The 26,141-nt window shown below is 45.9% G+C and overlaps 1 protein-coding gene across 2 annotated transcripts in view; it reads right to left on the reverse strand.

Annotated features, from left to right (window-relative positions):
* The window catches only part of MAN2A1 (mannosidase alpha class 2A member 1), a 175,475-nt gene that overhangs the window by 137,428 nt on the left and 11,906 nt on the right, over window positions 1-26,141 (reverse strand). For both annotated transcript variants that reach the window (XM_054178004.1, XM_054178005.1), the window contains exon 2: window positions 14,170-14,430. In XM_054178004.1, coding sequence (XP_054033979.1) covers window positions 14,170-14,430 — 261 coding nt within the window. The remainder of the gene's footprint in view (window positions 1-14,169; window positions 14,431-26,141) is intronic.

Below are 26,141 nucleotides of genomic sequence, written 5' to 3' on the forward strand. Positions count from 1 at the left end.
AGTTCCTAACCCATCGCAGTGTGCTCCCATCCAAGCCATGGGCTGACAGCTTGGCCAGGAGTTTGCTATGGGGAACGGTGTCAAAGGCCTTGCTGAGGTCCAGGTAGACTACATCCACAAGCCTCCCCACATCCACCAGCTGGGTCACCTGATCATAGAAGGAGATCAGGTTGGTCAGGCAGGACCTGTCCTAAATCCATGCTGGCTGGGCCTGATCCCTTGGCCATCCTGGAAGTGCTGTGTGATTGCACTCAGGATGACCTGTTCCATAATCTTGCCTGGCACTGAGGTCAGGCTGACAGGCCTATAATTCCCTGGCTCATCCAACCAGCCCTTCTTGTGGATGGGCATAATGTTGGCCAGCTTCCAGTCGTCTGGGACCTCTCCAGTGACACAGCAGTACTGAAAAATGATGGATAGTGGCTTGGCCAGCTCATCTGCCAGCTCCCTCAGCACCCTAGGATGCATCCCATCTGGTCCCATGGACTTGTGGGTATCCAAGCAGCTGAGGAGAGCTCCAACCAACCTGCTCATGGAACACAGGGAAACTATGCAGCTCCCTGGCTCATTCTGCCCTCCAGAAGTCCAGAGTGGAGGTCTTCTTGCTGCCCCTCTTAGCTTGACTGAAAACTGAAAATTCAATCATCTCGTGGTCGCTGGCCCCTAAACACCCTCTGACCACCATATCACCCACCAGCCCTTCCCTATTGGTGAAGAGGAGGTCAAGTATAGCCTTACCCCTGGTAGGCTCACACAGCACCTGGGATAAGAAACTGTCCTCCATACACTCTAAGAACCTCCTAGACTGTCTCCTCTGTGCTGAGATCCCAGCAGATATCAGGCAGGTTGAAGTTGCCCAAGAGAACAAGGTCAGGCAATCTTGAGACAGCCTTAAGCTGCCTATAGAATGCTTCATCAACATCTTCCTCCTGGTTGGGTGGTCTATAACAGACTCCAACCAGGATGTCTGCCCTGCCGGTCTTCCCTCTAATTCTTGCCCACAAGCATTCAACCTGATCGTCCTAATCTCCATCTCAATGGCATCCAGTGCCTCCCTGATGTACAGGGCCACCCCTCCACCCCTTCTTCCTTGCCTGTCTCTCCTGAAGAGCATGTAGCCATCAATTGCAGCGCTCCAGTCATGTGAGTCATCCCACCACGTCTCTGTGATGGCAACTACATCATAATTTTCCTGCTGCAACAAGGACCTGTCAAAGCTTGTCCTACTCACTGACTACTATCCCTTTTTTTCTCCACAGAGGTACCAAAATACTGCTAGAAGCAATCTGAATTACTTCAGATGTTACTGCAGAGTTTTGAGGGTAGTAATTGACATCATAGAGACCCAGGTGGTGTCCTCTCCAATCCCACCCATGAGGGTTAGGGGTGTGAGAGGACACTGAGAGTACAGGTCAATAACTGACCTCAGAGCAGAAGCTGGAAACAGGTTTAAGGACTCTACAACCAAGGGACCCTGTTTGCAGGTCACTATCTGCTTTGGAGAGATGAGATCCAACTCACTGAGTAGGGCAAAAGTATCTTTGCCAGGAAGATGGCTGACCTGCTATGAAGAGCTTTTAGCTAGGAATAAAGGCTGGTGGAGAGAGTTACGAGCAGCCCTGTGACTTACAGGAACGATGAAGTATGAAAGGATGAAGCTCTGCCTGTGGATGGATAAGAAGCCAATTGTGAGCCTATAGGAAAGGACAAGAAGCAGAGCAGAATGGGTGACTTTGTCTGCAATAGGCCACCTAACCTGAAACATGAGGTGCATAAGACTCTCCACTGACAGATAGGAACTTCACATTTGCTGGGCCTGGTCCTCATGAGGATCTTAAACTACGCTGTCTTGTACAGTAGGGACAACACAATAGGACACAAGCAATTCAGGAATTTCCTGGAGTGCATTAATGACAAATTCCTAACTCAAGTGATAGAGCAGCCAGTACAGAAGGATGCTCTGCTGGACCTCTTACTTGCCAACAAGGCGTTTATTAAGGTGGGAGAGGTCAAAGGCAGCTGTGGCTGCAGTGACAATGAAATGGTGGAATTAGGGACCCTAAGAGGAAGGACCAGGGCAAAAAAGCAAGCTCAAATCAATAGACTTTAGGAGAGCAGACTTTGGTCTTTTTTTTTTTTTTTTTTTTTTTAAGAGTCCAAGAGAATAAAAGCCTGGCAGGAAAAGAGACCCAAGAAAGCTAGTTAATCATCAAAAATCACATCATCTTCGCTCAAAAGCATTTCATCTCAGCAAGTAGGAAGTCAGGCAAAAACGCCAGGAGGCCAGCATGGATGAAGGAACCTGACAAAACTCAAACACAAAAAACAAGCCTACAGAGACTAGAAGCAATGACAGGTAACGTGGAGGAATACAGAAACATTGTCAAAGCATCCAGAGATAAGTTGAGAAAACTATAGCCCAAATGGAAATGAACCCTGACAGCAATATCAAAGGCAGCACGGGCTTCTATAAGCAGACAGGGACAAAAGGAAGGCAAAGACTTGCTGCTGAATAAGAAAGTGGGTCTGGTGACATAAGATGTGGAAAAAAACCTGAGGTATAGAGTATCTTTTTTGCCTTGGTCTTTACTAGCAAGACAACTCAATGAAAGACAGGTCCCACAGGCCAGGGGAAAAGTATGGAACAAGGAAGATGTGCACTTGATGGAAAAGGGACAGGTCGGGTAATATTAAATAAACTGCACATACATGAGTCCATGGGCCATAGTGGGATGCACCCACAGGTACCAAGGGAGCTGTCTGATGTCACTGCAAGGCCATTCTCAAGAACCTTGGAATGATTGTGATGATTAGGAGAAATGCACAAGGACTGAAGGAAAGTAATACAACCCTTATCTTCAACAAGAAGGAGGATCCAGGAAACTACCAGCCTCACCTTAACCCATGGGAAGGTGATGGACCAGTTAATCCAGGAAACTATTTCCAGGCACATGAAAGACAAGAAAGTTAACAGAAGTAGTCAGCATGGACTCACCAAAGGCAAGTAGTGCTTGACTAACTTTAAAAAAATTCTACCATGAAATGACTAGTCTGGTAGATTAGAGGACAGCCATACATATTTTCTACCTCAATTTCTGCAAGACTTTTGGCACTGCCTCAAAGCTGCTAGCACATATGGTGGGTTATGTCCACAGTGAGATGGACCAAAAACCAGCTGAACAGTCAGCCCAGAGGGTGGTGATTAGTGGCATCATATCTAGCTAGAGGGCAGTAATCAGGGGTATACTCTGGGGTCACTACTGGGTCCAATTATGTTTAATATCTTGGTTAATGATTTCAGTGATGAGGCAGAGTACACCTTCAATAAATCTGTAGATGACACCAAACTGGGAGCAACTGACAAACCAGAGGGCCATCCCTATCCAGGGATCAACAGGCAGGGGAAACGGGCTAACAGGAGTATCATTAAATTCATTGAGGCCAAGTGCAAAGTTCTGAAACCTGGAGAGGAATGCCCCAAGCACCATTATATGTTGCAACTAGCCCAGCTTTCCAGAAAATTACCTGGGAGGCTCAGTGGATGCCAAATTGAACATGAAACAGCAATGACATCATAGGCTGCATTAAGGAGTGTTTCCATCTGGTCAAGGGAGATAATTTTCCCCTCTATTCAGCAGTGGAAGACCACATCTGGAGTCCAGTTCCAAGTTCCTTAGTACAGGGGAGATATGGACACACTTGTAAGAGTCCAGCAAAGGGACAGTAAGTTACGGGATTGAAGCAGGCCTGCCATGAGAAAAGGCTGAGAGACTAGAATTGTCTTGCCTAGAGAAGCCTTGAAAAGATCTTATCAATGTATAAAAATAACTGAAGGGAGAGTGCAGAGAAGGACAACCCAAGATTCTTTCCAGTGGTACCCAGTTAGACATGAGGCAATAGGCAGAAATTAAACCACAGAAGATTCCTCCTGAACATAAAAAATACATTTTCAATGTTGTGGCAGTTCTAGGCTGTGCCTAGAAAATTTTCCACAGATGCGTAGAAAGTAGTAGAATGCAAATAAATTACCACTGGATATAAAAATGAAAATGGTAATGTCTAAATAATCCCACTGGTCTGAAATCTAGCATATAGTTTTGTAAATTAACTCTTTTTGACTTCTTTCCCTCTAGCAGATACTAACTGGTGCTTCTGCTGGCTTGCTGACTTTGGCTGCATTTCCTTGTTGTGGTTAAATACTAACAGTTACTCTTAGCTCTTCTTTCTCTTGTCCTGTGTACAGGGGGAAGGGGAGGAAGAGTAGGAAGTTGTTGGTAACCCCCTGGTTTTGTTCAGGAGGGTTCTTGTGCTGTTTATAAATTGTAAATGCATGCAAATATTTTATATTTTGTACATATATGTTGCATTTAATATTTGTAGATTTTAGTATGCTTGTAATACATAGAATACATAGAATAAACCAGGTTGGAAGAGACCTTCAAGATCATCGCGTCCAACCCATCAACCAATCGAACACCGCCCAAGCAACTAACCCACAGCACCAAGCACCCCGTCAAGTCTTCTCCTAAAAACCTCCAGTGATGGCGACTCCACCACCTCCCCAGGCAGCCCATTCCAATGGGCAATCACTCTTTCTGTATAGAACTTTTTTCTAACATCCAGCCTGAATCTCCCCTGGCGCAGCCTGAGACTATGTCCTCTTGTTCTGGTACTGCTTGCCTGGGAGAAGAGACCAACATCCGTCTGTCTACAACCTCCCTTCAGGTAGTTGTAGAGAGTAATAAGGTCACCCCTGAGTCTCCTCTTCTCCAGGCTAAGCAACCCCAGCTCCCTCAGCCTCTCCTCGTAGGGCTTATGTTCCAAACCCCTCACCAACTTTGTTGCTCTTCTCTGGACTCGTTCCAGCAAGTCAACATCCTTCCTAAACTGAGGGGCCCAGAAATGGACACAGTACTCGAGGTGCGGCCTAACCAGTGCAGTGTACAGGGGCAGAATGACCTCCCTGCTCCTGCTGGCCACACTGTTCCTGATGCAGGCCAGGATGCCATTGGCCCTCTTAGCTGCCTGGGCACACTGCAGGCTCATGTTTAGTCTACCGTCGACCAGCACCCCCAGGTCCCTCTCAGCCTGACTGCTCTCCAGCCACTCTGACCCCAGCCTGTAGCTCTGCATGGGGTTGCTGTGGCCAATGTGCAGAACCCGGCACTTGGATGTGTTAAATCTCATGCCGTTGGACTCTGCCCATCTGCCCAGCCTGGCAAGATCCCTCTGCAGAGCCTCTCTACCCTCCAGCAGATCAACTCCTGCCCCCAGCTTGGTGTTGTCAGCAAATTTACTGATGATGGACTCAATGTCCTCATTCACATCATCAATAAAGATGTTAAAGAGCATGGGGCCCAGTACTGATCCCTGGGGCACACCACTGGTGACTGGCTGCCAGCTGGATGTGGCACCATTCACCACCACTCTCTGGGCTCGGCCCTCCAGCCAGTTCCTAACCCATCGCAGTGTGCTCCCATCCAAGCCATGGGCTGACAGCTTGGCCAGGAGTTTGCTATGGGGAACGGTGTCAAAGGCCTTGCTGAGGTCCAGGTAGACTACATCCACAGGCCTCCCCACATCCACCAGGCGGGTCACCTGATCATAGAAGGAGATCACGTTGGTCAGGCAGGACCTGCCCTTCCTAAACCCATGCTGGCTGGGCCTGATCCCTTGGCCATCCTCTAAGTGTTGTGTGATTGCACTCAGGATGACCTGCTCCATAATCTTTCCTGGCACTGAGGTCAGGCTGACAGGCCTGTAATTCCCTGGCTCATCCAACCGGCCCTTCTTGTGGATGGGTACCACGTTGGCCAGCTTCCAGTCATCTGGGATCTCTCCAGTGAGCCAGGACTGATGAAAAATAATGGAGAGTGGCTTGGCCAGCTCATCTGCCAGCTCTCTCAGCACCCTAGGATGGATCCCATCTGGTCCCATGGACTTGTGGGGGTCCAAGCTGCTGAGGAGAGCTCCTATCACTTGCTCATGGAACACAGGGAAACCATGCAGCTCCCTGGCTCCCTCTGCCAGCTCTGCAGGCCAGCTGTCTGGTAGACGTAAATACAGCTTCATTTGCTTCCAACAGAGCCGGTCTGGCAATTTTATTTTGGGAGGTAATTTCAACTCACCACTGAGCATGTGTTACCCAGAGGCTGTATAGTCTCCATCCATGGAGATCTGGACATGGTCCTGGCCAATCTAGATGATCCTGCTTGAGCAGGGAGTTGGACCAGATCACCTCCAGAGGTCCCTCCCAACCTCATGGTTCAGTCATTCTGCATTTCAAATGTTAACCAGAAGCAGTTAAAAACAGCCAAGAAAAAAATATCAGAAACTTTCACTGGAATAAACTGAAGCCAAATGAGGCTGAAATCACTGCACTTATACCAAAACATCCAGAATACATCTTAACTCATTTTTGTCTTTCACATTTCACCATCCTCAGTATGATTCATGCAAAGGATTAGAAACATAGAAACATAGAATCAATAAGGTTGGAAAAGACCTCAGAGATCATCAAGTCCAACCGATCACCCAACATCTCAAGTGCCACGTCCAATCCTTTTTTGAACATCTCTAGGGACAGTGACTCCACCACCTTCTTGTGCAGCCCATTTCAATGCTGAACTGCAAAATTTTGCAATGAAATATTCCTTTTTTCCTAGCCAGGGATGGATTTTAAAATGCAGGCAAGTTATACTTGAAGTGTCACAGAGTTTTACGTATGTTGAAAAAAACATTGGAACACAGAAGAAAATGGATTATCATCACTGTATCTTTTAACGACTTTAAAATTAAGCATTCACAAATATCCTAAAGTAAGTGTGCAGTCCATCCTGTTGTGAGAAAAACAGCTATACTTGCTTGCCTACCGTAATTGAGAGATGAATAAAAATGAGTATGTACAAAGTAAGATATAAACCACAGCACTGATATCAGTATTTACTTGTAGAGGAGTATTTTTCAGGGAAAACTAAAGCTGATCACTAGTCTTCTTGTGGTAAGAAGGCTTCCTACCCTGGTACAGCCCACAGATCATTACCCATTATTAACCTTCCAGATAAGTAATGACACCCTTGAAAGAAGAAAGCTGAGGGCTATCAAAAGAGACTTCAGGGCCTTGGGTCAACTGGTCAAGGAAATGCGAGTGCAAGTAGTGTTCTCTTCTATCCTCCCAGTTGCAGGGACCAACCTAGAAAGACTGAGAAGGACTCACCAGATCAATTCTTGGCTTTGAGCCTGGTACCTCCAATGGGACTTTGGATTTTTTGACCGTGGGTCACCTCACATGATGCCAGGTCTGCTGGCAGCAGACGGGGTGCATGTCTCTCAAAGGGGAAGAAGGTTTGTATTGCAGGGGTTGGGTGGGCTCATTAATCGAGCTTTTAACTAGATTCGAAGTGGGGAAGGGGAAAAACCAGGCTTGGAGGGAACAAGCCCGGAATGCTCGAGAGGTGGTATGCCAGCCCCACTGGTACTTCAGGGGACATAGGGCATGAGCCACGTGTTGGGGAAGATGCAAGAGCTATCAAGGAGTTAGGACTCACTGGAGAACCTGGGAATTATCAAGTAGATGCAAAAGAGAAGGGGGATAATGATATTACCAGTCCTTCATGTGATAGACAACATAAGCAGTATGGGAGGGATGGGGGCTAGTAAGGGCCTTCAGCCTGTTGCCATGCAGCATGTTAGGGAGACGACAACACAGTAAGTTTTAATTGCATATTACATCTTCACTTGACTAGGTTACATGACTGCAAGTGAAGAGTAAGTTCCAAGCAGCTAGTCAGAAAGTTAGAGGTGAGTACCTCTTGAGCATATTTTAATTTAATTTCTACGTATAAAAATACTGATAGAGTAAGCAAGGACTTTTTAACAACAGTAGGCATATAAAAATTTAGAAAGGATGCTGCCTATTTTCTGAAGCACTCAATGAAGACAGTCACGTTACACGTTCTTCAATAAAAATACTTGAAAACTTAATTAGTCTTTTATTCTGTTTGGGCTTATTGTATATTCAAACAGATGAAATAATGCAAGTCTTGGGCAAACTGACAATATCTACTACTGTGAACAATAAACTACTGCACAGAGGAAATATAAGCACAGTTAGCCTATCTTTAGGTCATCTTTTTAAGGAGTGATCCATGATTCATTTTTAGAAAGAGTAACACTAGTTAAGCACAATATTAGATGCTTCAGTAGCTGAATGAGACTCACCTCACCATATTACTTAAAAGACCTTCCATCTCGGCATAATGGCTGTTGAGAATTCTGTCTTTTTTTAGCACAAATTCCAGATACTTTTTGAACTGAAAAGCATCAGGTGAAACATGTATTTAATCCAGAATTCTTAGTTTTTCTGGTTATTACCTAGTTCCATTTTTATGTTTTGAAAAATATATACATTAATCTTCTACTTAATTTAAATTATATCAATTCTCAGTTCAGTGTTAATTCAGTGGCCAGTTCTATTACAATTTGCTACCTAATTACAAACACAAGCATACAATTTCTTGATTTACATAAAAAAAATCCTTTAGATGTACTACCCAAGAATCTTTGGGGTTTTGTGTTATTAGTCACTTGTTTTGTCCAATTTATATCAAGAAAATACACCTCTGAGTCACAAGTCCTGGTAATATTTCTTCCTGAAATATTACAAAGATTTTAACCCATATTTTAATGTATTCTCATGAAGTTTCCTCAATTATGGAAGACTTAAATGACCTCAGTTTATTCAGTGAAGCCTCTTTTACCTTCATACTCTACAGTGATTAATGTCATATTAGAGGAATTCTGAAAAGTCAGGGTCTCAGATTACATCTTGAAATGTGGGTCACACAGCATACAAACTGTATAAAGAAGCAGTATTAAAGTAGCACTAAAGTGACTTAACACAGTAATACAAAGAATGTCAGAGCTCTCCCTTCCTGTGCCAGACAAGGAAAGAAAGTGTGAGTAGGGGAACAGAATTAAGAACTTTCCTGTTTAAGTACATACACAAAACCTAAAAAGTAAACAAAACTATCAAAAAACAGTTATCTGCTACAGCCTACCATTAGGTAGGTAGGTACATTAGCTGAGAGTAGGCATATGTTCTGACATTCTGCAAATGGAAAACAAAACATGGGAACCATTTAGGCTTTTGGGGTAGCTTTTCTAGCCTGTGCCTAGAAAAATTTCCACAAATCTTGAACAGAAAGGGATAGAATGTAAATAAATCATCACTGAATATAAAAAGGAAAATAATGATAAGGTCTAAATAATCCCATTGGACAGACTACTAACATAAAAAATAGTCTGGTAAAGTTTGCTAAACTAACTTTTTTTATTTTCAGCTTCCCCACTCTGGCAGATACTAACTTGTGCTTCTGCTGGCTTTGCTGAACTGGAATGCATTCTTCTTGTGGTTAAGTAACTAACAGCAACTCTCCGCTCTTTCTCGTCTGGTACAGAGAGAGGGAAGCTACTAGTAGCCCCCTGGTTTGTCCAGGGGGATTCTTGTGCTGTTTATAAATTGTAAATATATGTAAATATTGTATATTTTGTACATATTCACTGCATTTCATATTTAGATTGCAGTTTACTTGTAAATACAACTTCACTGGCTTTCTATCTGAGCTGGTCAAGCAATTTTATGTTGGGGGATAATTTCAACCTACCATATTGTAATTAATTGGTGCTTATCCAGTCATGGAGCATTGTTCAATTGATTAATTGATGCTCAGATTAAGGAAGCCAAAATGGAGCTGTGGAGTTGCTACATTAGGGTTGGCTATAGCTTTGTGGAGAGGAAAACATAAAACTAGACAAGTGTTTACCTTGTCTGCTAAGAGTCAACAAAGAAGTAGGTTCAGATCACAGTGGGGGAGCAGGGAGAAGACAGAAGTGGCATGCAAAAAGATGCACACCAAAAATCCCTTTGGAAAGGAAGAGAAAAAGACCAAATCCTCCTTTTCCCACTGACCCAGAAATATTAAATAAAGACACAATATGGGTACCCCTGGTGCATGATACACGACATCAGGATAAACCCCCAGTGCAGGCAGGGACAAGCCACAGCAGTGCCAGCAAAAAGCCAGTGAAGTGGGACAGTCACCAACTCAAATGGTGCCAGTGGCAGGGTCCCAAAGAGCATCTGGTGCGCTGTTCCTATGTGAACTGCTTCTGCCAATCTAGCTGTGTTTTCCAAGGAGCACCAGTGTATGTAAAGCTGGTTGCTACTGTGGAAAAGGATACTTCCGATCCAGTTCCAACTCTTATACCATGTAATGCAAAGGCAAAGACAAACAAACCAGTCTTAGATGACCCCTTTGATACTTATCCTCAAATGCAGACAAGAAATCAAAGTAAGAAAGCCAAGGAAGGTGATCAAGGTGCTCAATAGTGATCAAAGTGAGGAGGAGGAAAATAAAAAGTTTGTCTCAAAGGTCTTGCTGAATCAGCAAAACCACCAATAGATGATGGAGATGCAAAGGAGGGTACGAATTCTCAGCCTTCTCAAGACTTAACTGCTCCAAACGCTCTTTCTTCAGAGAAGAGATGTTGGAGTTCCTTAATCACCCTCAGAGTTCTCCATTGTACTCTCTCTAGTAGATCCCTTTCTCTTGAACTGGGCAGCCCAAAACTGGATACAGTATTCCAGGTAGAATATTCTAGGGCAGAGTAGAGGAGAAGACGAACCTCCCTAGACCAGCTGGACACACGGTTCTTAAGGCACCCAGGATAACTGATTGTTTGCTAGGACCCTGATGTCTTTCTCCATGGAGCTGCTTTCCAGCAGGACAATTCCTAGTTTGTACTGATGCCTGGTGTTATTCCTCCCTAGATGCAGGACTCTACACTTGTCCTTATTGAACTTCAGGAGATTCCCCCTCTCGCAGTTCTCCAGCATGTCCAGATCTCATTGGATGGCAGCACAGCCTTCCAGTGTACCAGCCAACCCTCCCAGTTTCCAATCATCATCGAACTTGCTGAGGGTACACTCTATCCTCTTACACTGGTGTCTTGTCCCAGACAACCAGCAACAGAACAAGAGGACACAGTCTCAAGCTGTGTAAGTTTAGGCTTTATCTTAGAAGTTCTTCACAGAAAGAGTGATTGTCCATTGCAATGAGCTGCCCAGGGAGGTGGTGGGATCAACACCCTTGGAGGTATTTGAGAAAGTGGATGAGTGTAATGGGTTGGGGCACTTAGTGCCATGGTCTAGTTAATGAAATAGTATTGGGTGATCGGTTGGACTTGAACTTGGAGGTCTCTTTCCAACTGGGTTGATTCTGTGATTCTGTAATTTCAACCCACCACAATGTTCTTTACCTTCCTGCACAGGAGTCCTAATATATATTAGAAACACAAACAGTCAGAAACTGCCTTTAAAAAAAACTTGCTTCCTTTGTAAGACATGTTAAGGCAGTGTCCATCCCTAAAGACCTTAAGGCATTATAAATAAATCAGAAGCTACAATTATTCTAATATATGTACCTATTCATTCTAAGTCCATCATCTTTCTCCCACAACAGATATTCTTTCACTTCTAGAATGAGACAGCTGGACTTGAAAGTTCAGTCTTTGGAGTACTAGAATATTTATACCACTCCTACAAGTCTCCCAAAAACCAGTACAGATCACAAACTTCACACAGTATTCTCAGTACTCCCCAAACACTCCATTAAAACTGAATACATGAGTCTATGAACTCACAAGCATTGCCAGAATAAAAAATAAATTCTTCTTGAAGTGCCTGACTTAAATTTTCCCTGTTTGGGAGACACACAAGACTGCTGGAATACAGAAATGGCATTAAAAACCTAAGACAGTACAAGAGATTTAAGAAAAATATTACTTCCAGTATATTGTTTACCTCCCCATCAAGACCCACCTACACATATATGCCTAAAATGTAAAATCTGTTGGCTTTTCAGGACATTTTAACGTCTGAAGTGTTGGCCTTTCATAATCACTATTTGATTTCTATACAGTCAAAAAAAGATTAAATATTTTGTAACACCTGTTAAACGCAACAGTCAGTTGAACAATTCTATTCTGCCTTAGATTAGGCTTTTAGTACCAAGCTTTTACTAATAATCCAAAGTTTTCAAAATTAAAAAGTAATGACAGCTAGGACTCCAGCAGAATCACCAAGGTTGGAAGAGACCTCAAAGATCATCAAGTCCATCCTGACACCACAGACCTCATGACTAAACCATGGCACCAAGTGCCACATCCAGTCCCCTCTTGAACACCTCCAGGGATGGTGACTCCACCACCTCCCTGGGCATTCCAATGGCTAACAACTCTCTCTGTGAAGAACTTACTTCTCACCTTGAGCCTAAACTTCCCCGGCACAGCTTGAGACTGTGTCCTCGTTCTGGTGCTGGTTGCTTGAGAGAAGAGACCAACTCCCTCCTGGCTACAACCACCCTTCAGGTAGTTGTAGACAACAATAAGGTCTCCCTTGAGCCTCCTCTTTTCCAGGCTAAACAATCCCAGCTCCCTCAGCCTCTCCTCATAGGGCTTGTGCTCAAGGCCTCTCACCAGCCTTGTTGCCCTTCTCCGGTCATGTTCAAGTGTTTCGATGTCCTTCTTAAACTGAGGGGCCCAGAACTGGACACAGTACTCAAGGTGCAGCCTAACCAGTGCAGTGCACAGGGGCACAATGACCTCCCTGCTCCTGCTGGCCACACTATTCTTGATATAGGCCAGGATGTCCTTGGCCTTCTTGGCCACCTGGGCACACTGCTGGCTCATGTTTAGGTGGGTGTCAATCATCACCCCCAGGTCCCTCTCTCTTTGGCTCTCTCCAGCCACTCCGACCCCAGCCTGTAGCTCTGCATGGAGTTGTTGGGGCCAAAGTGCAGCATCCAGCACATGGATTGATTGAATACCATCCTGTTGGACTCTGCCCATCTGTCCAGTCAGTTGAGGTCCCTCTGCAGAGCCCTTCTGTCCTCTAACAGATCAACATCTGCTCCCAACTTGGTGTCATCTGCAAATTTGCTGATGACTGACTCAATCCCTTCACCCAGATCATCAATGAAAATATTAAAGAGGATGGGGCCCAGCACTGATCCCTAGGGGACACCACTAGTGACTGGCCGCCAGCTGGATGTGGCACCATTCGCCACCACTCCCTGGGCTCAGCCCTCCAGCCAGTTCCTAACCCAGCACAGAGTGTTGCTGTCCAAGACACAAGCTGACAGCTTAGCCAGCAGTTTGCTGTGGGGGATGGTGTCAAAGGCCTTGCTCAAGTCCAGGTAGACCACATCCACAGCCTTCCCCACGTCCACCAGGCGGGTCACCTGATCATAGAAGGAGATCAGGTTGGAGAGGCAGGATCTGCCCTTCCTAGATCCATGTTGGCTGGACCTGAGCCCTTGCTCATCCTTCAGGTGTGCAGTTATTGCCACCAAGATAATCTGCTCCATCATTTTCCCTGGCACTGAGGTCAGGCTGACTGGCCTGTAGTTTCCAGGTTCCTCCATCCGTCCCTTCTTGTGGATGGGGATCATATTTGCTGGTTTCCAGTCATGTGGGACCTCTCTGGTGAGCCAGGACTGGTGGAAAATGATGGAAAGTGGCTTTGCCAGCTCATCTGCCAGCCCTCTCAGCACCCTAGGATGGATCCCATCTGGTCCCATGGACCTGTGAGTGTCCAAGTGGCTCAGCAGGTCCCGAACTAATTCCTCATGGATTTCCGGGGCAATACACTGCTCCCTGACCCCAATCACCCAGCTCAGAAGGCCACTTGTCCTGAACTCCTCCTGCCTCACTGTTGAAGATGGAGGCAAAGAAGGTATTCAGGACCTCAGCCTTTTCCTCAGCTTTAGTTACAGTGTTCCTCTCCAGGTCCAATAAGTAGTGGAGGGTCTTCCTGCCCCTCATTTTAGCAGTAATATATTTGTAAAAATGCTTTTTATTATCTTTCACGAAGGTGGCCAGCTTAAGTTCTAACTGGGCCTTTGCCTCTCTAATTTTTCTCCTGCATAATCTAACATCCTTAAACACATTACAAGGAGCCTCCCCCTCCTTCCAAAGGCAATACACCCTCTTTTTTCCCTTTAATTCCTTCAGGAGCTGCTTGCTCATCCAGGCCAGTCGCCTTCCCCACCAGCTCATCTTTCAGCACATGGGAATAAGCAGAATAAGACAGAAAGACATACAGCTTACCTGTACACCTGAACCATGACTTCCATGTTTTGAAGCAAACAAACAATCTTCAGAATCAATTGCAAGCAAAACCGAAGCAGAAGGAAACATCTCAGAGACAGATCCTTGACTGAAGTTTACAGCTTCTGGATTTTTTTGGCCATCCTTTACTGATTCACTCAGATTGATCACAGAATCTCGTATATTGGAAATAATCTCATTATTTTCTGCCAAAAGGCGTTCTAAATGATCTATTTTTTCTTGCAATATTGAAAGCTGCCCCTGTTGAAAAAAACAGAAAGTAGTGAAGTTTCATTATTTCTCAGAATAGATGTTGGCAATTTAAAAAAAGTATCAACTTCACAATAGTATATGATCTCACACAGGCAAATAAAATTTAAACACTTGATGTAGAAACAAACTAATGAGAAATCAAACCAACAATTGAACCTTCTTTCAAGAATACAGGAAAAGAGCAAAACTTACATTTTCTGCTATGAACTTGTATTGACAGCACAAGATTTCATCACTAACACAAAGATATCCTTAAAAATCATACTGTTTCAAGCACCAATTATTCCAACTTCAAGCTTTTTCTTTTTGCAGATCTACAAAAATCAGACCTTTGTATCTTTTCATATCTTTATGGAAATGGAGTACATTGTAATTCTGCAGAAAATAAACTGCAGTGTTTTTCTAAACTCTTGGTAATTTGCCCCTTAATTTTCTTCGCTGTTTAAAGTGCTGATGCACTGCTTTGCTTTGTTGTTGTTTTTCTTTTTCTTAGATTGACATATTCAGAAATCGGTAACAGGTTTTAAAGTGTAATACAGGAAAATAGTTATTGCATCCCAAAAGACAAAAATACACTTTGACAATAGATCCACATTAAGCTAATAGAGAAGGAGGGTCATCATCCTAGAAGCTAAACAGTTTAGAGACAAAACTCACAAAAAAGAAACATATACTAGAAACAGTATTTGTTTAAAAACAAATACTAGAAACTGATAAAACAAATTAATTGAAAGCAACAGGAAATCAATATGCAGATGACTGGATACCAGAAAGAACATTGTAGTCCCATGCCCTCTGGTGGCCCAAAAGAAACACTCAGATGGAAATCTTGCAAATGCTACATAAACATGCTGAGTACATGGTTGTGTATAAAGCTAGTATTTTCCCCTTCAACGTCTGTGACATCTTAAGAGAATGGCTTCTCATCTCAGAAAAGTCAAATAGCAACATATAAAATAATACCAACTGGGGTTTTACATGCTGCCCAACACAGGTTCTATTTTTTAGTTTCCCAACATGACAAAATACAGCTGCCATCTATACAAATTATTACGCACCTACAACAGGTCAAAGTTACCAAGTGTGTAAGCAGCCAAAACACAGTTCACAGCGTCTCCTGCTACTATATCCCCTACACTACAATTGCATAATCAGACAACTGTTTAACATTTATATTCTAAATTCATATATGTCCTAGAAGTATTTTACCTATTCTTACTAATACACCTGTTTTGTATTGCTTAATAACCTGCCAACTGTGGCCAGATTACCCCTCCAATCTGCCCCATGTCTTCTAGCCAATTGTAGTTTCTGAAGCACTAGCCAACAGACCAGGGAAATAAAAAAACAACCCACAACACAAACCCCAAACCATAAAACCACACACCAATAAGCCCCACCACATATCAAAGAATACTATCATTAAACAAAGCATAAAATACATGTTCAGAGTGATCCTTCCAGTGGCATATATTGCCAACCTTTAGCAGTCAGATAAAAACTTCCAGTTTGGAGTTCATGTTTTATTTCATACTGCTGGGACAGACCTTTCGTTTAACTTACTGCACTTTAAACTTCCAAGTATCGACAACAAGAAGTTCTACCACTGTGACCGTTTTAGGCTGTGTCTTTAAGAAAGGGACAGTTACTGTGGGCCTCCAGCCACACTCCTGATGTCATGGAAGACAATACTAGGGATGGGGAGGAAGAACTGCCCATCGTACACTAAAGATCAGGTTCATGATCACCTTAAGAACCTGAAAGTGTTCAAGTCCATGGGACCTGATGGGATACACCCACAGGTACTGAGAGAACTGGCAGATGAGGTTGCTAAACCCCTCTCTATTATATTCCAAAAGTCATGGCAGTCTGGGGAAGTCCCCACAGACTGCAAAAAAGGGGAAACATTACCCCCATTTTCAAAAAGGGTAAGAAGGAAGAACCAGGGAACTCCAGGCCTGTAAGTCTCACCTCTGTGTCTGGAAAGATCATGGAGCAGATCCTCCTGGAGGCACCACTGACTCAGAAGAGTGAAGAGGTGATTTGGAACAGTCAGCATGGCTTCACCAAGGGAAAATCCTGCCTGGCCAACCTGGTGGCCTTCTATGAACAGGTCACAACACTAACAGATGAGGGGCGAGCAACTGATGTTGTTTACCTGGACCTGAGCAAAGCCTTCAACACTGTCCTGCACAACATCCTGGTCTCCAAACTGGTGACACATGGGTTTGATGGGTGGACCACTAGACGGATAAAGAACTGGCTTGAGGGCTGCACCCAAAGAGTGGCTGCCAATGGGCCCATGTCCCAGTAGAGGCCAGTGACAAGCGGAGTCCCTCAGGGATCAGTCCTGGGACCAGGCTTGTTCAGCATCTTTGTCGGTGACATGGACAGTGGCATTGAGTGCACCCTCAGCAAGTTTGCTGATGACACCAAGCTGTGTGGGGCAGCAGACACGCTGGAGGGAAGGGATGCCATCCAGAGGGACCTTGACAGGCTGGAGAGGTGGGCACAAGCCAACCTCATGAGGTTCAACAAGACCAAGTGCAGGGTCCTGCATCTGGGTCGAGGCAATCCCACGCACAAATACAGGCTGGGCAGTGACTGGCTGGAAAGCAGCCCTGAGGAGAGAGACTTGGGGGTGCTGGTGGATGAGAAGCTCAACATGAGCTCTCAGTGTGCACTTGCAGCCCAGAAAGCCAATCAGATCCTGGGCTGCATCAAGAGAAGTGTGGCCAGCAGGTCAAGAGAGGTGATTCTACTCAGCTCTGGTGAGACCCCACCTGGAATACTGCATCCAGTTCTTGAGCCCCTATTACAAGAGGGATATGGACGTGCTGGAAGGTGTCCAGAGAAGGGCCACGAGGATGATCAGAGGGCTGGAGCACCTCTCCTATGAGCACAGATTGAAGGAGTTGGGGCTGTTCAGTCTGGAGAAGAGAAGGCTCTGAGGTGACCTAATTGTGGCCTTCCAGTATCTGAAGGGGGCCTACAAGAAGGCTGGGGAGGGACTTCTCAGGATATCAGGTAGTGATAGGACTAGGGGCAATGGAATGAAGCTGGAGGTAGGGAGATTCAGGCTGGACGTGAGGAGGAAGTTCTTCACCATGAGAGTGATGAAGCCCTGGAATGGGTTGTCCAGGGAGGTGGTTGGGGCCCCGTCCCTGAAGTTGTTTAAGACCAGGCTGGATGAGGCTCTGGCCAGCCTGATCTAGTGTGGGGTGTCACTGCCCATGGCAAGGGGGTTGGAACTAGATGATCCTTGTGGTCCCTTCCAACCCTGACTGAGACTATACTATGATACCTGTTTCTTTGTTTTCAGCCATTGAAACTCTGTCTGGAAAAACTGAGAATTGCATGAAAGAGCTGAAAGATTCCATATACCAATTGACACAAAGAGATAATTCCAGTTCTTCCTCCAGGTGGATCCAAGTTTCAGCTGTGAGGAACAGACATCCTCCAAAGAGCTCATTCCAAAACAGATCAAACCAAAACAGACCACCAAGGCAATCATGTAGGACTATTTGGATAACTCTGCATACAATACATAGAATAAACCAGGTTGGAAGAGACCTTCAAGATCACTGCATCCAACCCATCAACCAATCCAACACCACCCAAACAACTAACCCACGGCACCAAGCACCCCATCAAGTCTCCTCCTGAAAACCTCCACTGATAGCAACTCCACCACCTCCCCAGGCAGCCCATTCCAATGGGTAATCACTCTTTCTGTATAGAACTTTTTCCTAACATCTAGCCTGAACCTCCCCTGGCGCAGCCTGAGACTGTGTCCTCTTGTTCTGGTACTGGCCACCTGGGAGAAGAGACCAACATCCGTCTCTCTACAACCTCCCTTCAGGTAGTTGTAGAGAGTAATAAGGTCACCCCTCAGTCTCCTCTTCTCCAGGCTAAGCAACCCCAGCTCCCTCAGCCTCTCCTCGTAGGGCTTATGTTCCAAACCCCTCACCAACTTTGTTGCTCTTCTCTGGACTCGTTCCAGCAAGTCAACATCCTTCCTAAACTGAGGGGCCCAGAACTGGACACAGTACTCGAGGTGCGGCCTAACCAGTGCAGTGTACAGGGGCACAATGACCTCCCTGCTCCTGCTGGCCACACTGTTCCTGATGCAGGCCAGGATGCCATTGGCCCTCTTAGCTGCCTGGGCACACTGCAGGCTCATGTTTAGTCTACCATCAACCAGCACCCCCAGGTCCCTCTCAGCCTGACTGCTCTCTAGCCACTCTGACCCCAGCTTGTAACTCTGCATGGGGTTGTTGTGGCCAATGTGCAGAACCCGGCACTTGGATGTGTTAAATCTCATGCCGTTGGACTCTGCCCATCTGTCCAGCCTGTCGAGGTCCCTCTGCAGAGCCTCTCTACCCTCCAGCCGATCAACTCCTGCCCCCAGCTTGGTGTTGTCAGCAAATTTACTGATGATGGACTCAATGTCCTCATCCAGATCATCAATAAAGATGTTAAAGAGCATGGGGCCCAGCACTGATCCTTGGGGCACACCACTAGTGACTGGCTGCCAGCTGGATGTGGCACCATTCACTACCACTCTCTGGGCTCGGCCCTCCAGCCAGTTCCTAACCCATCGCAGTGTGCTCCCATCCAAGCCATGGGCTGACAGCTTGGCCAGGAGTTTGCTATGGGGAACGGTGCCAAAGGCCTTGCTGAGGTCCAGGTAGACTACATCCACAGGCCTCCCCACATCCACCAGGCGGGTCACCTGATCATAGAAGGAGATCAGGTTGGTCAGGCAGGACCTGCCCTTCCTAAACCCATGCTGGCTGGGCCTGATCCCTTGGCCATCCTCTAAGTGTTGTGTGATTGCACTCAAGATGACCTGTTCCATAATCTTGCCTGGCACTGAGGTCAGGCTGACAGGCCTGTAATTCCCTGGCTCATCCAACCGGCCCTTCTTGTGGATGGGTACCATGTTGGCCAGCTTCCAGTCAGCTGGGATCTCTCCAGTGAGCCAGGACTGATGAAAAATCATGCAGAGTGGCTTGGCCAGCTCATCTGCCAGCTCTCTCAGCACCCTAGGATGGATCCCATCTGGTCCCATGGACTTGTGGGGGTCTAAGCTGCTGAGGAGAGCTCCTATCACTTGCTCTTGGAACACAGGGAAACTATGCAACTCCCTAGCTCCTTCTGCCAGCTCTGCAGGCCAGCTGTCTGGTAGACGTTCTTTCCCGCTAGTAAAAATTGAGGTAATGAAGGTGTTAAGTACCTCTGCCTTTTCCTCATCCTGTGATACAACATTTCCCTCCATGTCAACCAAGGAGTGGAGGTTGTCCCTGCCCTTCCTCTTGCTATTAATATATTTATAGAAGGACTTTTTGTTGTCCTTCACATCAGAGGCCAGTTTGAGTTCCAAATGTGCTTTTGCCTCTCTAATTTTCCTCCTACATGACCTAGCAACCTCTTTAAACATTCCATGAGTTGCCTCACTTTTCTTCCAAAGATGATACACCCTCTTTTTTTCCCTTAGTTCTCGTAGAAGTTCATTACACAACCAGGCTGGCCGTCTGCCCCAGCAGCTCCTCTTCTGGCACATTGGCACAGCCTGTTCCTGAGCCTTCATCAGTTCTTTCTTGAAGCAGGTCCAGCCCTCCTGGACCCCTTTATTTTTAAGGGCTTTCTCCCAAGGAAACCTCTGAATTATTTCCTTGAGCAACCCGAAGTCCACCCTCCGGAAGTCCTGAGTGGAGGTCTTCTTGCTGCCCCTCTTAGTTTGACCAAATACCGAAAATTCAATTATCTCATGGTCGCTGGCCCCTAAACAGCCTCCGACCACCACATCACCCACCAGCCCTTCCCTGTTGGTGAAGAGGAGGTCAAGCATAGCCTTGCCCCTGGTAGGCTCACGCAGCACCTGGGATAAGAAGCTGTCCTCCACGCAGTCTAAGAACCTCCTAGACTGTCTCCTCTCTGCTGTGTTGAGATCCCAGCAGATGTCAGGCAGGTTGAAGTTGCCCATAAGGACAAAGTCAGGAGATCTTGAGACAGCCTTAAGCTGTCTATAGAATGCTTCGTCGACATCATCCTTCTGGTTGGGTGGTCTATAACATACTCCAACCAGGATGTCTGCCCTAATGCATGATCAGTTTGGTGAGAACATGAACAGATACATAGAATACATAGAATACATAGAATAAACCAGGTTGGAAGAGACCTTCAAGATCATCGCGTCCAACCCATCAACCAATCCAACTCCGCCCAAGCAACTAAACCACAGCACCAAGTACCCCGTCAAGTCTTCTCCTAAAAACCTCCAGTGATGGCGACTCCACCACCTCCCCAGGCAGCCCATTCCAATGTGCAATCACTCTTTCTGTATAGAACTTTTTTCTAACATCCAGCCTGTATCTCCCCTGGCGCAGCCTGAGACTGTGTCCTCTTGTTCTGGTACTGCTTGCCTGGGAGAAGAGACCAACATCCGTCTGTCTACAACCTCCCTTCAGGTAGTTGTAGAGAGTAATAAGGTCACCCCTCAGTCTCCTCTTCTCCAGGCTAAGCAACCCCAGCTCCCTCAGCCTCTCCTCGTAGGGCTTATGTTCCAAACCCCTCACCAACTTTGTTGCTCTTCTCTGGACTCGTTCCAGCAAGTCAACATCCTTCCTAAACTGAGGGGCCCAGAACTGGACACAGTACTCGAGGTGCGGCCTAACCAGTGCAGTGTACAGGGGCAGAATGGGATGGGATGGGATGGTCAACCAACTCCTAATCTTTTCAGGAGACTGAGGGAACTGCAAAGTGGCAGAACCCAAGGTAGCAATACCAGAAGCGTAGCTGTTACCTCCACAGTTCCCCAGGAAAACTCTAATAGCTCCAACAGTGGCTCCAGTTCTAACACTGCACACTGTGCTCACTGCACATGTAGGCATATTCCCCATAACTAGGGGTGCCCTGCCTCCCGCCAGGGGGAGGAAAAAGATAACAGAGATAACAGAATCTATTGGGATGTGTACATCCAGTGGCCTGGCACTTCACACTTTCGGAAGTACAGGGCCTTGGTTGACACAGGAGCTCAGTGCACCATGCCATCAAATTATCAGGGATCAGAGCCTATAACTATTCTGGGAGTCACTGGTGGATCTCAAGAGTTAAGTAAGGTGGAGGCTGATGCAAGTTTAACTGGAAAACAGTGGAAGAAGCATACAGTTGTGACCGGACCTGATGCACCTTGTATTTTGGGAATTGATTTTCTGAGAGAAGGGCGTTTCAAAGACCCTAAAGGTTACAAATGGGCTTTTGTAGTAGCTTCTGTAGAAACTGATGGACAAAAACTGAAGCTGTCTGTCAGACCTGCGCTCTCTGATGAATCTGCAGTTGTGGGACAACGGAAGATAAAGGACATTAAATTGCCAGTTGCTTCTCAGACTGTGCATCACAGACAATACAGAACCAACCATGACTCTTTGTTGCCCATTCAGAATCTGATTTGTCAGTTGGAGAGTCAGAAAGTCATCAGCAAAACTGAGTCACCTTTCAACAGTCCAGTGTGGCCTGTGCGAAAGCAGAACGGAGACTGGTGTCTGACAGTCGACTTCTGTGCTCTGAACGAAGTAACACCACCTATGAGTGCAGCAGTACCAGACATGATGGAACTCCAGTATGAGCTGGAATCCAAAGAGGCCAAATGGTATGCTACCATAGACATCGCTAATGCATTTTTCTCTATTCCCATAGCAGAGGAATGCAGGCCCCAGTTTGCTTTCACAAGAAGAGGAATCCAGTACACTTTCAACAGATTGTCAATGGGCTGGATCCACAGCTCCAGCATCTGTCATAAGGTGATCCATGATGCTCTGAGGAAAGGTGGTGCTCCAGAACACATCCAGTTCATCAATGGTATCATCATCTGGGGTAAAACTGCTGAAGAAGTCTTCGGGAAAGGTAACAAAACAATTGACATTCTTCTGAATGCAGCTTTTGTCATCAAGCGAGACAAGGTGGTGTGCCCCAGGGATCAGTACTGGGCCCCATGCTCTTTAACATCTTTATTGATGATCTGGATGAGGGCATTGAGTCCATCATCAGTAAATTTATGGATGACACCAAGCTGGGGGCAGGAGTTGATCTGCTGGAGGGTAGAGAGGCTCTGCAGAGGGACCTCGACAGGCTGGACAGATGGGCAGAGTCCAACGGCATGAGATTTAACACATCCAAGTGCCGGGTTCTGCACATTGGCCACAGCAACCCCATGCAGAGCTACAGGCTGGGGTCAGAGTGGCTGGAGAACAGCCAGGCAGAGAGGGACCTGGGGTACTGGTGGATGGTATGCTGAACATGAGCCTGCAGTGTGTCCAGGCGGCCAATGGCATCCTGGCCTGCATCAGGAACAGTGTGGCCAGCAGGAGCAGGGAGGTCATTCTGCCCCTGTACACTGCGCTGGGCAGGCCGCACCTTGAGTACTGTGTCCAGTTCTGGGCCCCTCAGTTTAGGAAGGATGTTGACTTGCTGGAACGAGTCCAGAGAAGGGTGACAAGGTTGGTGAGGGGCTTGGAGCACAAGCCCTATGAAGAGAGGCTGAGGGAGTTGGGGTTGCTTAGCCTGGAGAAGAGGAGGCTCAGGGGTGACCTTATTACTCTCTATAACTACCTGAAGGGAGGTTGTGGACAGGCAGATATTGGTCTCTTCTCCCAGGCAACCAGTACCAGAACAAGAGGACACAGTCTCAGGCTGTGCCAGGGGAGGTTTAGGTTGGATGTTAGGAAAAAGTTCTACACAGAGTGATTGCCCATTGGAATGGGCTGCTGGGGGAGGTGGTGGAGTCGCCATCACTGGAGGTTTTCAGGAGAAGACTTGATGGGGTGCTTGGTGCCATGGGTTAGTTTTTAGGTGGGTTGGATTGGTTGATGGGTTGGACACGATGATCTTGAAGGTCTCTTCCAACCTGGTTTATTCCATGTATTCTACGTATTCTAAGGTGAAAGGACCTACCAGAGAGATCCAGTTTCTGGGAGTGTGGTGGAAGGATGGACGCCAACACATTCCAGTGGATGTGGTAAATAGAGTCTCTACCATGGCAAATCCCACGAACAAGCGAGAAACTCTACGTTTCTTGGGGATAGTGGGATTTTGGAGACTGCACATTCCTGGATACAGTCACATTGTGAAACCTCTGTATGATGTGACTCGAAAGAGGAACAGTTTCCACTGGGGACCTGAACAACAAGCACACTTTGACCAGATAAAACAAGAGGTAGTTCAAGCAGTGGGTCTGGGACCTGTCCGAGATGGTCCAGACATAAAGAACATTTTGTACACGGCTGCAAGTGACAAAGGTCCTACCTGGTGCTTGTGGCAAAGTGCTCCAGGTGAGACACATGGACAACCTCTTGGTTTCTGGAGTGAAGCTTACAGAGGTTCACAGGCTAATTATACTCCAACAGAGAGAGAGATTCTAGATGCCTATGAAGGAGTGAAAGCAGCTTCTGAAGTAATTGGAACTGAATCACAACTTCTCTTAGCTCCCAGATTGCCAGTTTTGAATTGGATGTTCAAAGGCAAAGGTTCCACACCACATCATGCTACAGTTTCCACCTGGTCTAAGTAGATGGCTCTGATAACACAGAGAGCTCGAATGGGAAATCTTGAAAGACCTGGTCTGGTGGAGGTGATCTCAAGTTGGCCTGAAGATACCAACTGTACTAAACCTCCAGAGGAGAGAGTAACTCATGCTGAGGAAGCTCCTCCTTATAATGACCTTTCTGATGATGAAAAGAAATATGCTTTGTTCACAGACGGTTCCTGTCATCTTGTCAGGAGCAAGTGAAGGTGGAAGTCTGCAGTGTGGAGTCCAACACGCCGAGTTGCAGAAGCAAAGGATGGAGAAGGAGAATCCAGTCAGAGATTTTCGCAGAGGTAAAAGCAGTCCAACTAGCTCTCGATGTAGCTGAACGTGAGAGATGGCCAAAGCTTTATCTCTACACCAACTCAGGGATGGTAGCCAATGCTCTGTGGGGTTGGCTAAAGGACTGGAAAAAGAATGGCTGGCAGAGAAAAGGAAAGCCTATTTGGGCAGCTGACCTATGGCAGGACATTGCTGATCGAATCGGGAGAATTCCAGTGAAGGTGAGACACATTGATGCTCACATTCCTAAGAGCAAAGCTACTGAGGAACAGCAACACAACCATCAGGCAGATTTAGCTGCAAGAGTTTCTCAAGTAGGCAAGGACTCTGATCTTGATCTCGACTGGAAACACCAAGGTGAGATATTCTTAGCTCGGTGGGCTCACGATTCATCAGGACATCAAGGCAGAGATGCAACCAATGAGTGGGCTCATGACAGATCCATAGACATTTCCATGGATGCTATCACACAAGTCATCCATGACTGTGACATTTGTGCTGCTATTAACCAGGCAAAGCAAATTAAGCCCTTACTGTATGGTGACAGATGGTCCAAGTACATGTTTGGTGAAGCTTGGCAGATTGACTACATCACTCTACCATGTTCTCGTTCTGGTAAGCAATACGTGCTTACTATGGTAGAGGCAAACACTGGATGGTTGGAAATTCATGCAGTTCCACATGCAACTGCATGCAACACCATTCTCGGTCTGGAGAATCCTCCAGAGAGGATTGAGTCAGACAACAGAACTCATTTCAAAAACAATCTTGTAAAGAGCTGGGCAAAAGAGCACGGTATTGAGTGGATTCTCCACATTCCATACTATGCACCAGCTGCAGGAAGATTGAACGCTACAACGGTTTGTTGAAGACCACTCTTAAAGCCATGGGGGGGTGGATCTTTGAAAAACTGGGAATACATTTAGGACAAGCAACCTGGCTGGTAAATAGTAGAGGTTCAGTGAATCGAGCTGGATCAGCTCATTCAGGTATGCTACAGAAAGTAGAAGGTGATAGACTTCCTGTTGTTAGAGAAAAGAACCTGTTAGGTAAAACTGTTTGGGTATTTTCGCCCTCAGGAGAGGCTAAACCTGTCCGAGGGGTGGTTTCAGCTGAAGGTCCTGGTCACACTTATTGGGTGATGCAGGAGAATGGTGAAATTCAGTGTATTCCACAAAGAAATCTAACTTTAGCTGAAAGAGTTTAATTTCAGACTGTTGTACAGCTACATCGCGCCCAAAGGAAGAATCCATGAGGAATCTATGGTGCACAAACCCTGAGAGCCCCGAGTCAAATGAGAGTCCCTGTGTTCCTGTTTCCCTTTTCTTCACTTCGTCTGCAAAGAGACAAACTGTTTTCCATTTTCTTGTTTCCTGATTTTCTTGGACTTCTGAATCATCTACATCTGAGGATAGCCAGAATGGACTATGAACTTTACTTAAAAACTGTAAATATTGTTTTAGATTGGATGGACAGTACAAACAGCCAATGAAATTGTTTAGAAAGGGGTGGACTGTGACTGTTTGAGGCTGTGACTTTAAGAAAGGGGCAGTTACTGGAAACCTCTGGCTGAATGTTTAGGCATAATAATGAAAACAAAGATGATTCTAAGTGAATTTCATTGGTAGATTGGTAGAATGCAACTTTAAATTTTAGCTTTAGTTCAGTTTGAATCTCAGTTCAGTCTGTCTCAGTCTCTCTGAACAGCTGTCTTCTGTCTGTGCTGGCAGGTGCTAACCTTCAACTAACGAGGTAAGAAACTAATTCTTGCCTATGCTTTGAGCTAACAGAATTTCCTCCTTAATAATTACCTTTTATCTCTCTAACCCTT

Source organism: Dryobates pubescens, chromosome Z (assembly GCF_014839835.1).
Source record: "Dryobates pubescens isolate bDryPub1 chromosome Z, bDryPub1.pri, whole genome shotgun sequence".
In the NCBI taxonomy this organism is placed as follows: domain Eukaryota; kingdom Metazoa; phylum Chordata; class Aves; order Piciformes; family Picidae; genus Dryobates; species Dryobates pubescens.